This window comes from Amblyraja radiata, chromosome 35 (assembly GCF_010909765.2).
Source record: "Amblyraja radiata isolate CabotCenter1 chromosome 35, sAmbRad1.1.pri, whole genome shotgun sequence".
NCBI lineage: Eukaryota > Metazoa > Chordata > Chondrichthyes > Rajiformes > Rajidae > Amblyraja > Amblyraja radiata.
Genome location: NC_045990.1, coordinates 5,883,776 through 5,898,389, shown reverse-complemented (window position 1 = coordinate 5,898,389; position 14,614 = coordinate 5,883,776). Strand labels below are relative to the sequence as shown.

The window sequence follows — 14,614 nt, the reverse complement described above, 5'->3', positions numbered from 1 at the left end:
GTTTCTCCACTGCGCTGACACACGCCTCACATCTTCCCATTGTGCGGCAGAGTGTGCGGGAGGAGTTCATTGAGGAATCGGAAGGTCCCTTCACCGATGAACACGAGGACTACGATGCGAATGACTACGATTACGCCTTCAAGGAAGACGAGGGCCATTGGGACCAATGGTTGGGATCATCCGAGTGGGAGGATTCAGACACGCAGGATACAAGGGTAAGCTCGACTCCTTGTCCATTCTAACTTGACCACACTGGGACATGTGATGAAAGAATGGATCGACTAGGCTTATATTCACTTGGAAGGATGAGAGGGCATCTTATAGAAACATATAAATTTATTAAGGGATTGGACAGGCTAGATGCTGGTAAAATGTTCCCCATGTTAGGGGAGTCCAGAACCAGGGACCACAGTTTAAGAATATGGGGTCGGCCATTTAGGACTGAGATGAGGAAAAACGTTTCCACCCAGAGAGTTGTGAATCTGTGGAATTCTCTGCCACAGAAGGCAGTGGAGGCCGATTCACTGGATGTTTTCAATAGAGAGTAGGATGTGGTTCTTAGGGCTAACAGAATCAAGGGATATGGGGAGAAAGCAGGGATGGGGTACTGTTCTGGATGATGAGCCATGATCATATTGAATGGCTATGCTGGCTCGAAGGGCTGAATGTCCAGCACCTACTTTCCATGTTTCTATGTTTCTCCACTAGTTGGGCATGGTTTTGATCTTGCCAGAATAGGAGATATTCCATGTTATTTTATGTTTGATTGATCGATTAGATTATATGGTCATAGGACCAGAATTAGACCATTCGGCCCATTGAGTTTGCTCCGCCCATTCTATCATGGCTGATCTATTTTTCCTTCTCAACCCTATTCTCCCCGTTACCTTTGACACTCTTACTAACACCAAATGATTCAATTTGTCCTGATTTTGGATGATCAGCCATGATCATATTGAATGGCGTTGCTGGCTCGAAGGCCTCCTCCTGCACCTATTTTCCATGTTTCTACTTTTTCTGAATAGGACCCCTTTGGATGGAGATATCTAGCTAATCACTAATATGTAATCTTCTGGATTCATACATTTTTGACATTGGCCTTCTCCAAGAGAGAGCTAGATAGGGCTCTTAAAAATAGTGGAGTCATGGGATATGAGGAGAAGGCAGGAACGGGGTACTGATTGGGGATGATCAGCCATGATCATCAGCCACTGTTACGCCGATGACACCCAGATCTACTTCGACACCAAATCCCCCCACAACCCCCCCCTCTCCCATATCAACTCCTGTTTGTCAGCTATAAAAACCTGGATGCAACATAACTTCCTCAAACTCAACAGCGATAAGACAGAATTCCTCCTCATAGGCTCCAAAGCCACACTCAGCAAAATCAATAACCCCACTCTCACCATCGACGGCACCACTGTCTCCCCATCTCCCCAGGCCCGCAACCTTGGTGTGATCTTTGATTCCACCCTCTCCCTTGAGCCTCACATCCGCCATGTCATTAAAACCTCCTTCTTTCATCTCCGCAACATCGCCAAACTCAGACCCTCTCTCACACCTCCCGCTGCTGAAAGACTCATCCATGCCTTCATCTCCTCCCGACTGGACTATTGCAACTCACTTCTCCTTGGCATCAGCTCCACCTACATCAACCGACTCCAACTGGTCCAGAACGCAGCCGCCCGACTCATCACCCACACCAAATCCTGGCATCACATCACTCCAGTCCTCAAACAACTTCACTGGCTTCCCATCTCCCACCGGATCACCTACAAAATCCTTATCCTCACCTACAAAGCCCTCCATCATCTGGCCCCCCCATATCTCACTGACTGCCTCTCCCCCTACCAACCCTCACGGTCCCTCAGATCCACATCAGCCGGTCTCCTCTCCATCCACAAGTCCAACCTCCGCAGTTTTGGGGACAGAGCCTTCTCCAGGGCAGCTCCCAGGCTCTGGAACTCCCTCCCCCAACTGATCCGCAATTCCGTGTCCCTCACCATCTTCCAGTCCCGCCTCAAGACCCATCTCTTCACCTCTGCCTATCCTTAGCCCCACGTCCCCCTCCCTTTTCATCTGTGCATTAATTGCCTCATATTGTGTTTTGAATTGTATTCTGTCTTTACTTTGTGTACTAGTCATGTCTCTACTATTTATTTCATTCCCCTTACATGTTTTTCCTCTACCTGCTAAATTTTTGTAAGGTGTCCTTGAGACTCTTGAAAGGCGCCCATAAATAAAATTTATTATTATTATTATTATTATGATCACATTGAATGGCGTTGCTGGCTCGAAGGGCCAAATGGCCTACTCCTGCACCCATTGTCTATTGCCTTGTTTACCCGAGGGTCTGGGCTGTTTCTCGGGCCAGCATAAGATACATAAGTGGGTTTGAGCTGGGAGTGGGAGCAGACTCTGGCTTTGTCAACATCCACCTCAGACTCTGTGCGACTTGTAAAGGTGGTCGGTTGATTTGCAACGAGCTGTTGGTGGGTTCTCTGGCTGACGTCTCTTGCACCAGTCTCACCCTTGATTATTTCTGTGCCTTTTACAGCAGAGGGGCGAGAAGGGGGAGAAGGGCGAGCTTGGAGTTATCGAACCGGTGAGTAGATGAAGCATGCAGTCTGTAACAGTGACCATATTGTTGTCCTCTCGACAACTTCTCTACCCCTTCTACACTTTGTCAATGCCACCCTCTTTGCCCAATCACGGAACTGTACAGCAGCGAAACACACCCTTTGGCCCAACCCGTCCATACTGACCTATTAAGCTAGTCCCACTTGCCTGCAATTGACCCATATCCCTCTAAATCTTTCCGATCCATGACTCACTCCAAATGCCTTCAAGTTGCAATTGTAACCACTCGACCACTTCCTCTGGAATCTTTCCCACTCTTCCGTTAACAAATCCCAGGATTGCTAACCATCCCCTGGTCCCTCCTTGATCCTCCGCAGGTGTTGGCGTGCAACCTATCCCACCTTCCCTTCACACCAAAGCAGACACTAAGTACTGGAGTAACTCAACGGGTCAGGCAGCATCTCTGGAGAACATTTGTGGAATTCCCTGCCACAGAGGGCAGTGGAGGCCAAATCACTGGATGGATTTAACAGAGAGTTAGATAGAGCTCTAGGGGCTAGTGGAATCAAGGGATATGGGGAGAAGGCAGGCATGTGTTATTGATTGGGGATGATCTGAGGGTCACCTCTACGTTTCAGGATGCATTGACAGTCCTGATGGAACAACAACTGAAGAACATCGCGATATCTTTTCGCTGTAGTTCAAAGAAGGTTCTGATGGAGATATTAGTGAACGTCAGGCTCCTCTTGACAGAAACATGAGCACTTGGCAGGGACAATCCAACATCAGTAGCTCGCAGGGAAAAGCCAAGCCAACATGTGTGTCAAATCTCTCACATGCTGACATCAGAAGTTTTCTCTCCTTTGAAGGAGGGAACGCCAATGGTGATGTTAGCCAGATGCAATGACGGAGGACATGCCCAGAGTTGCCAAGGCCTTGGGGAACCTCCACTAATCTAACGATAAATCAGTCCTTTTGAAATCAACCCACTCCTTTGATAAACTCGACTGTTAAGCAAAAATATTCCTGAATATTTACTACCAAAACCAACAGCGGGTGAATTGTAAAACGATCACAAGTTTGCTATGTTTGTTAATGTTCTTCTCTGTTTCCTTTGCAGGGAATGCTCCTGCCAGGACCTGCGGGACCTGCAGGACCTGAGGTGAGTTATCTGCATCTTCTAGGACCTTTGGGTGGATGTCCATACGTGAGGGGAAGTCCTCCGCTCGTTAAACGGCCTGTGATCGTTAAGCCGATGGGACGGGGCCTAAGTCCCTCGCACAAATCGGCCTCAATTGCGCAGTTGAGATCATTCTCATAAAACCATTCGATTCACTGAACACCTCCGCTCAGTCCGTCTTAACCAACCTGATCTCCCGGTGGCCCAGCATTTCAACTCCCCCTCCCATTCCCAATCTGACCTTTCTGTCCTGGGCCTCCTCCATTGTCAGAGTGAGGCCCAGCGCAAATTGGAGGAACAGCACCTCATATTTCACTTGGGTAGTTTACACCCCAGTGGTATGAACATTGACTTCTCTAACTTCAGATAGCCCCTGCTTTCTCTCTCCATCCCCTCCCCCTTCCCAGTTCTCCCACTTGTCTTACTATTTCCGACTACATTCTTCCTTTGTCCCGTCCCCTCCCCTGACATCAGTCTGAAGAAGGGTCTCGACCCGAAACGTTGCCAGTTCCTTCTCTCCAGAGATGCTGCCTGACCCGCTGAGTTACTCCAGCATTTTGTGTTGACCTAGTTCCATGGGCCTTTGTTCTTGAGCCCTGTTGGCAAGGATGCGGGGATGTCAAGTCGAAGATTACTCCATCAGTTAGTTGGACTTTATCCAGAAAGCTACCAATTTCCCCAATATGTCCTTCTCATTCCTAAATTTAGAATCAACTGTTTACAACACAGTGGTGGAGATGCTGCCTCACAGTGCCAGAGACCCCATTTCAAACCTGACCATAGGTGCGATCCATTCTCCCTGTGACCACGTGGGTTTTCTCCTGGTGCTCCGGTTTCCTCCCACACCCCAAATATGTGCAGGTTTGTCGGTCAATTGGCTTCTGTAAATTGTCCCTAGTGTGTAGGATAGAACTAGTGTACGGGTGATCGCTGGTCGACGTGGACTCGATGGGCCGAAGGGCCTGTTTCCATTCTGTACCTTTAAACTAAATGAATCTAAATCTGAGTGTTTGATCGCTGGGTGGTGTGGACTCGTTTCCACACTGTATCTCCAAAACTAAAACTATAAACACTGCCTGATTCTGGGATCTGTATTGGACATTCCATTCTAAGTAACTTTTAGTCTAATACATTTGTGGGACGTGGGTTACGACAGATGGCACAATGGGCTAAGTGTTCGGCTGGCAACCGGAAGGTAGCTGGTTCGAATCCCGCTTGGAGTGCATACTGTCGTTGCTTCACCCACTTCACCCACCTTTGCCTGTGTGTGTCCTTGGGCAAGACACTTCACCCACCTTTGCCTGTGTGTGTGGATGTAATTATGTGAAGCACTTTGGGGTCAATGCAAGTTGACTAAAAATGTGCTATATAAATAAAGAAATTTAAGTTAATTAATTTAAAGTTCATCAGTGATAGGAGCAGAATTAGGCCATTCGGCCCATGATATCTACTCCGCCATTCAATCATGGCCGATCAATCTCTCACTCCTAACCCTTCTACTCCTGCCTGCTCCCCACAACCACTGACACCCGTACCAGTCACAGACCACGCCAACATTCACTGCCATCTCTTTGTACCCCTGTGAAAGTGTTGGTGAGCCTCACATTCTTCAACCCACCACAAGTTCACAAGATATAGGAGTAGAATTAGGCCATTCGGCCCATCGAGTCCACTCTGCCATTCAATCATGGCTGACCTCTGCCTCCTAATCCCATTTTCCTGCCTTCTCCCCATGACCCTTGACACCGTTCTAATCAAGAATTTGTCCATCTCAGCCTTAAAAATATCCACGGACTTGCCCTCCACAGCCCTCTGTGGCAATGACGTCCACAGATTCACCACCCTCTGACTAAAGAAGTTCCTCCTCACCTCCTTTCTAAGAGAGCGCCCTTGAATTCTGAGGCTGTGACCTCTGGTCCTAGACTCTCCCATCAGTAGAAACATCCTTTCCACATCCACTCTATCTATGCCTTTCATTAGTCTGTCAGTTTCAATGCTTCTGGTGAGGGGACTCACAGGAGAGGGAGCTCAAAGATTTAGATTCAGTGAGGATGAAAGAACGGCGATAAGAAGCTGATTTTTTTTGAAGTTGAGACAGGAGGAAAATAAATGAAACCCACACCGCCCTCCCCCATGCAGTGAGAACGAACAAGCCAGATTATTCTTGGCTTGATTGAATGCAGGGCTTGCTGCTTTTCAGTTGCTGGGAATAATCTCAAATATTTTCATGGTCCTTGCAAAATATGTGGTCTCAGCGCTTGTAAAAATGCCTAAGAAAATAGAAGCCCTCCAGGACCGAGAAACCTTAGTTGTAGCTGCTGGGCTGGAGCCTGCGATCTACATGGGACTCTTAACTCTCAGATGCCTGGGCCAATGAAGGAAAGAAAGGTCAGGATTTTAGCAACACAATATTTTGGGGCCGCCCGCAATGTTCAAGAGTCCAGAGTGTCTTATTGTCACGTGTCCCAAAGCAGAATTATTACATTCTTACTTGTAGCAGCACAACAGATATGGGAACATAGCACTTGGTATAGACCATAGTAAACAACACACAAGATCACACACACACACACACACACACACACACACACACACACACACACACACACACACACACACACACACACACACACACACACACACACACTCACACACACTCACACACACACACACACACTCACACACACACACACACACACACACACACACACACACACACACACACACACACACACACACACACACACGCATATATATATGCACACACGCACACACACACACACACACACACACACACACACACACACACACACACACACACACCACACGCACACACACACACACACTCACACACACACACACACACGCATATACACACACACACTCCACACACACCACACACCCACACCACAGACACATATATATATAGATAGATAGATAGATATACCACATCCACACCGAAGTCACGAAATTTAACAGTCATACATATAATACCATACACACACACATAACATCCACCACAGTGACACCCAACACTCCTCACTGTGATGGAGGCAAAACACTGCACTCTTCCCTCCTCTTCTCCTTCTGCGCACATACCCCACAAAACCTGTCCTCGCGGCTCAAACACCGCGGCCTCGAAGCTGCCGCTCACCAACCTGCTGACGCAGCCGCTCGAACCCCCCACACCGCCACCAGAACTGCCGTCCCACCCCCACATCGTTCCACCCAGCCATCGCCCTCACATACTGCCACCGTGCACACACACACATTTACACACTCACACACACACACTTACACACATATATACACACACACACACATATATGCACACACACGTATACACACACATATATGCACACACACGTATACACACACACTCCACACAAACACACACTCCACACACACGCACACACATGCACACACACAGACACATATATATATATATATACACATATGTATGTACACACACACACATTTATATATGTAGTTATATGGAGATTGTCGTGTTTAATAGCCTGATGGTTGTCGGTAAGAAGCTACTCCTGAACCTTCTTGAGTGTGGTGCACATAGAACATTGAACAAAGAAACATTCCAACGGCCTAATTCTGCTCCTATCACATGAATTTGAATAGCAACAATTTTGATGATTATGGAAATACAGGGGAAATACAGGCATTATAGGTTTACAAGGTTAATTCCCGGGATGGCGGGACTGTCATATGCTGAGAGAATGGAGCAGCTGGGCTTGTCCACTCTGAAGTTTAGAAGGATGAGAGGGAATCTTATTGAAACATATAAGATTGTTAAGGGTTTGGACACACTAGAGGCAGGAAACATGTTCCCGATGTTGGGGGAGTCCAGACCAGGGGCCACAGTTTAAGAATAAGGAGTATGCCATTTAGAACGGAGACGAGGAAACACTTTTTCACACAGAGAGTTGTGAGTCTGTGGAATTCTCTGCCTCAGAGGGCGGTGGAGGCTGGTTCTCTGGATACTTTCAAGAGAGAGCTAGATAGGGCTCTGAAAGATAGTGGAGTCAGGGGATATGGGGAGAAGGCAGGAACGGGGTACTGATTGGGGATGATCAGCCATGATCACATTGAATGGCGGTGCTGGCTCGAAGGCCTACTCCTGCACCTATTGCCTATTGTCTATTATACATAAGTAGGATAGTGTTAATGTGCAGGGATCGCTGATCGGTGTGGGCCAAAGGGCCTGTTTCCGTTCTGCATCTCAAAACTAAACTGAACTAAGTGCCGAGAAGATAGACCTGTGACAATAGCATCCTATTTTTCCCCTTGCTACCCCTCACTGTACAAATAGAATAAACCTTGCTTGCACAGGAGATGACAGGGACAGTTCCCGATATCTCTTCCGCTTCCCATGTCTATGCTCCAATGTCTTGCAAAAATAAACTTTGGAAGTTTTTCATTAAAACAGGCAAAAATAAATCTGGATACCATTAAAGATGGATACTTCCTGTGGTCCCTAATAGCAATCAGATGATGTGCAGTTATTAGTAAGATCGTGACCTTTCTCTGATTCTTTCCTTTCAGGGTCCACCAGGTTCTCCCGGGTTCGTTGGTCCTTCTGGTTATGCCGGGGACCTAGGAGAAATGGTAAGTTTCTTCACCAAACCTTGACCGTTATTGTGTAGGTCAGTCGGCTGCTTCTGCGGTGGTGTGGTTTAGATTTTAGTTTATTGCTCGTTTCAACATGTATCAATGGTGGTGTTTAGGAATTCAGTACCAATAAGGTTAAAATCCTAATGGGCCTTGTCCACTTAGGCTATTTTTAGGCGTAGCAGTCCCACTTGCCGATTTTTTTCGGCGACTGCTGGCGTCGTTGACTGACGTATCAGGTCGTCGAAAGATTTTGAACATTTCATAATCCCGCGCCGAGAAAAAAAAACCGTTGCGACACTTGAGAAAACGCCGTGCGCCATTACATCGTCACGCCGCGTCACGCCACGTCACGCCGCAACTTTTTCGGTGACTTGATACGTCAGTCGCAGAAAAAATTGCCAAGTGGGACAGGCCCTTAATTCTTCTCCTACAACTTATGGACTTACAAGATTGAAGATCACCTTACTGATGGACAAGTAGCTAATCCCTTCTGCTTTGACTTTGTTTGCAAACCTCAGATGTGTGTTGATGACCAGTTCATCCCTTCATAATTCATGAGTCATTAGATTAGATTAGATTAGATTTACTTTATTAATTCCCTTATTCAGGGGAAATTCAGATGTCCTTGCAGCACACTAATAAAAATACAACATAGCATTCAAGAAGTTCAACACCAAAACACAAAAACATCCCCCCACAGTGATTCCCACTGTGGGGGAAGGCACAAAGTCCAGTCCCCATCCTCTTGTCCACCCAGAGTCGGGCCTATTGAGGCCTCCACAGTCGCCGCCACGGTTGCCCGATGTTCTCGCCGGGTGATGGTGCTCCGGAGTCGGGAGAACCCCCAGCGGCTTGGGGTGCCAGGAACAGCCGCCTTCCCACCGGAGACCGCGGCTTCCAAGCCAACAGACCGCGTTTGACGGAGCTCCACACACTGGCGATCTCGGCGAGAGATCCCAGGCTCCGGGATGTAAAGTTCAACGCCGCAGCTGGCCGCTCCACAGAACCGCGGCTCCACAATGTTTTCATCGGCGGTCCCAGCATACTGGAGTTCCAGCGCGGCGACCCAGGAAAGGCATCGCCCGCTCCGCAATAGCGCTCCAGCGCTGCGCCGCCGCCAAAGCTGAGGTTCTGGCCAGGTCCCCTCAGGAAACGTCGCTCCAGGACCCGCTGGTAGGCCGCGAGGACAGGTCGAAGGTGCTGCTCGGAGGAAGGCAGCCTCTCCGACCAGGTAGGGACTTGAAAAAGCAGTTTCCCCCTTCCCCCCCCACCACCCCCCACACATAAAAAGATTAGACCCCCCAAACTACACACTTTAACGTACTAAAAATAATAAAAAAGAAGTGAAAAAAACGGACAGCTGCAGGACAGGCAGCCGTACAAGACAACGCCTCCTCAGGACTACATAGGGGAAGAATTAGGCCATTCGGCCCATCGAGTCTACGCTGCCAGCCATTAATGGCTGATCTATCTCTCCCTCACCACCCCATTCTACTGCCTTCTACACATAACCCCCGACACCCATACTAATCATGAATCACCTTACTAATCATAGATTGTTATATAGCGTCTACACTGTGGAAACAGGCCCATCTTGCCCACACCAACCACATGTCCCATCTACACGTCCCACCTGCCTGCGTTTGGCCCATATCCCTCTAAACCTGTCCTATCCATGTTCCTGTTTAAATGTTTCTTAAACATTGCGATAGTCCCTGCCTCAGCCAGCTCCTCCAGCAGCTCGTTCCATTCACCCACCACCCTTTGTGTGAATAAGTGACCTCTCAGGTTGCTATTAAATCTCCCCCCCCCATCCCCCTAAACCCATGTCAACTGGTTCTCAGTTGGGACTTGCTGTGTAACACAGGTCACCAATATCATCTCCACAGGGTACTATGGGGCCGCTTGGAGTTCCTGGGTGGAGAAGGGGTTTTGGGTTAACTTTCTTGAGTTGCGCTTGATTTGCCTTAGTAGGAAGGGAGGCTTTCCTTACTGGTCCCTGAAGGCAGGGTGTACATGTCAGCACAACTAGCCCAGTGGGCCTGAGGAGTTCCAGACATTGTTTCCTCTGCATTTCTAGCTCACATACCAAGCCTTCTTCCCCCTTGCACTCTAAATACTATAGCACGCAGGGCAGGTCTCTGATTTTGTCTGTGTGTGTGTGTGTATATGTGTATGGCTGTGTATGTGTGTTGCATATATGTGTGTGTATGTGTGTTGCATATATGTGTGTGTTTGTGAGTGCTCCTGTGTGTGTGTTACTTGTTTGTGTGTGCGTGCCCAAGTGTATGTGTGCATGTGTCTGTGTGTGTGTGCGCGTGCGTGTGTGAGTGTGCGTTTATGTTATATGTATGTGTGTTGTGCTTGTGTGTTCGTGTGTGTATGAGTGCGTGCGTGTATGAGTCTGTGTTTGTGTTGTATATATGTGTGTTGTGTGTTCATTTGTGTATGTGTGCGTGCGTGTGTTAGTGTGTATGTGTGTTTGTGTGTTCGTTTGTGTATGCATGTGTGCCACTGCGTGTGTGTATGCATGTGTATGTGAAAGTGGAAGTTTGCATGTGTGTGTGAGCCCCTGTGTGTGTGTGTGTGTGTGTGTGTGTGTGTGTGTGTGTGTGTGTGTGTGTGTGTGTGTGTGTGTGTGTGTGCGCGTATATGTGTGCGTATATGTGTGTGTGTGTATTGTGTGTGTGCGCTTAGCGCGCGTGTGTGTATGTGTGTGTATGTGTATTGTGTGTGTGTGTGTTGTGGGGGAAGGTCCTTCCAAACAGATGTATGGGAAGTTGTGAATGGCGGCTGCCCTGATCCCAGGACCAGATGCCAGGTGTAAAAACATCAAGGGAAATGATGCGTGCGGGTTCTGCGAGGAGCGGTGACTGCAGTAAACAGGGCAGCTCAACAACTAGCACAAAGGCAAGCTCACACAGTGTACACAGGTCATCCTAACTCCGTGCAACTCACAATGTGGCCCTCACATCCTCAACAGGCATCGTCCACACCTCTCAACGGCTTCAGCTTCTGAGCTGCTCAATCATGATTGTTTGAACCAATTCCATTGTTTGAACCATTCTCTTATCCCTCTCTCTTTTATTCCCCCTCTCCCCCTCTCCCCCTCTCCCCCTCTCCCCCTCTCCCCCTCTCCCTCCCTCTCTCTCACTTTCTCCCTCTCTCCCTCCCTCTCCACCATTCCTCTCCCCCACCCTCCCCACCTCTCTCTACCCCATTCCCCCATCCTGCTGCTCCTCTCCACCCCATTCCTTTCTCTCCCCCATGGGCCAGACCTCATTGCTTGTGGAAGTGTCCAAAGGGCCTGTCCCACTTGCGCAACTTAGGTCGCCGAAACATTTTCACCATGTTGAAAATCCAGCGGTGACCAGAAAGACGCTACGACTCTTTGGGCGACTGAGGAGACGACTCACGACCATACAGGCGACATGTCGCGGGGTGAAGCCCGTATGGTCGTGAGTAATCGCCCAAAGAGTCGTACCTTGTTCTGGTCGCCGCTGGATTTTCAACATGTTGAAAATTTTCAGAGACCTGCAACAACCTATGACGGGTGCCGGCTGTCGCTGAAAAAGTTGCGTAAGTGGGACAGGCCCTTTAGTCCACTCATTGGAACATCTCCACTGACCTAGTTCTTCATGAAGATCTTGCCTGAGATGCATCTATCTTTGCTGATGAAACATAAATAATTCATCAGGTTTGAGAGGGTTTGAGCCATTCCAATGATGTGACAGGTCCCATTTTATTCCATCTATTGATCTTGTGAGATATATTGTTTGTGCTCACAATCACTACTCAGAGACTAAATCATGGAAACAAGAAATGCTTTATTTGCGAGTCTGCAGAATCGGGTGCCTCTCCAAGTTGAGACACACCGAGCTAAGGAAAAACGTCTATTTTTATACAATTCAGTATACAGTCTTTATTGATCGGACGCCTCCCCTTCTGACCCCTTCCAATCAGGGTACCAAGGTTCACAATCTTCCAACCCTCCCCTCCGTGCGTCATCAATCATTCCCTCTCCTCCCACATCATACATCGCTTGTACATTTAAATTAGGTTCTTTGTCATGAGGGGCGTAAAGTTAATATAGTTGTACTATAATCTGTCCACCTACGGGAGCTGTGCCCATTCCTAATTGAACTTGTAAGTCCCTTCCCATCAGATTTATTCCTGCCTGGGGCACCAGGATTAAATCTTCCATGGCCTCTCGATTTTCATATCTTACCATTACTCCTTCTATCTCGGGAGCTGTCATTACCTTTCCCCCGACTCCAGAGATTTTGACTTGCTTTTCCCCTAATCCCATTCCCTCCGGTATCCTGGTTACACTTGATCTTTCCGCCCCTGAATCCACCATAAATACCGTGTCTTCTCCTTGGGGACCTAATTTTAAGTTTACCAAGGGTTCCCGTGTATGTCCTACACACCCCAAGGAGGGGAACCCCTGACCCCCCTATTCCTCCATTGTTATCAACAGCTCTGAAGGTCTGACTGTTTGTTTGAATCACAAGGTTGGTGATTCCAACTACTCGGCCCATCACAAGGTCGGTGACTACAATAACTCGGCCCCTCACAATGATGGTGGTTTAATCATCTTATCCCTCACAATCCAATGAACGCTGTCAACTTTCATTGTTAGTGACCTGTAAACCTACCCCAGATAAAACAACTCTCGCTGTTCATACCTTCCTTGTTTCTGCACTACAGTCCCTTATTGATACACACAAGAGATGTTTGACCAAATAAAACTGCTGGCAGAATTTTAGCAAAACGCAAAGTGCTGGAAGAACTCAGAGGGTCGGGCAGCATCAGTGGAGAGAATGGACAGGTGATGTTTCGGGTTGGACTTCAGAAGTCTGAAGAAGGGTCCCAACCCAAAACTTCACCAGGCCACTCACTACACGGATGCTGCCTGACCCGCTGAGTTTCTCCAGCACTTTGATTTTTGCTCTAGATTCCAGCTTCTGCAGTTTTCTGTGGCTCTTTAGCGGAGTAACTAAGGAAGGCGGGTAGTATCAGTGGGGAGAAATGGGCAGACAATGTTTTGGGTCGGGATTGTTGGAGTAGAGGGGAGAATACTGCCACCTTTCTTGATTAGTACGGAGTTTGTACGTTCTCCCCGTGACCTGTGTGGGTTTTCTCCGAGATCTTCGGTTTCCGCCCACACTCCAAAGACGTGCAGGTTTGTAGGTGAATTGGCTGGGTATGAATGTAAAATTGTCCCTAGTGTGTGTAGGGTAGTGTTAAGGGGCTGTCCCACTTGGGCGACCTAATCTGCGAGTTCTGGCGAGTTTGCCCTCGACTCATACTCGCAGCATGGTCGACACGAGGTCTTAGGAGGTCTTTGTAACTCTCCTTCATGCTCGAGAGTGGTCCCCGCGTACTCGAGGCCTCAGCTAGGTCGCGGCGTATTTTTCAACATGTTGAAAAATGCCCGCGAGTTAAAAAAAGGTCGCCATGGAAAAAATCGATACTTTTTTTACTCGTAGGTTTAATCGTAGTAGGTCGTAGTAGGTCGGCATGTTAGTCGTAGGTAATCGAGGGTAGTCGAAGGTAGTCATAGATAGTCTTCATTATAGTCAAAGGGAGATCGAAGGAGGTCATCTTCACTCTCCACTATTCGGTGTCCAAATTTCCCGAAGTTAGTCGTAGTTAGTCGAAGCTGGTCTTCTACATAGTCGAAGGAGGTCTTCAACATGACACTGTTTCAAACTCTCATAAACTCTTCTAAACTTGCCAATTAGGTCGCCGCAGTGGGACAGCCCCTTTAGTGCGCGGGGGGTCGCTGGTCTGCGCGGACTCGGTGGGCCAAAGGGCCTGTTTCCGCGCTGTACATCCAAAATTAAACTAAACTGAATTGATATAATGGCCCCGTCTGCTAACTCTGAGCAAATCCTGAAAGAAGAATCAATAAATGATGTTTCTGCCTCATCCCAATGAAACTGCTCTGGGTGTAAGCTGGGAGATGCGGCTGATTCATCCGCATGTGAATTGAATTACAAAACTGGGAACTGATGCTAAAACTCCTCTCCAGCGCCTGACTGATGCGAACCACTCCGAGGCCGACATCTGTCAACTCCTTTGTGGCTTTTGAGACATTAGAAGAAGATTAAAATTCTCAGATGTTGGGCAGATTTCACGTCAGTGAATGCCTGCCTACGAGGCTTTTTTTTAATTGAAAAAACAATGTTTTGCCAACATTACCAAGCTGAGCACGGC

At 48.1% G+C, this 14,614-nt stretch overlaps 1 protein-coding gene across 2 annotated transcripts in view; it reads left to right on the top strand.

The window, feature by feature from the left end:
- Window positions 1-14,614, top strand: part of col5a3 (collagen type V alpha 3 chain) — a 198,756-nt gene that overhangs the window by 64,426 nt on the left and 119,716 nt on the right. For both annotated transcript variants that reach the window (XM_033050912.1, XM_033050913.1), the window contains 4 exons: window positions 51-215; window positions 2,561-2,608; window positions 3,704-3,745; window positions 8,324-8,386. In XM_033050912.1, coding sequence (XP_032906803.1) covers window positions 51-215; window positions 2,561-2,608; window positions 3,704-3,745; window positions 8,324-8,386 — 318 coding nt within the window. The remainder of the gene's footprint in view (window positions 1-50; window positions 216-2,560; window positions 2,609-3,703; window positions 3,746-8,323; window positions 8,387-14,614) is intronic.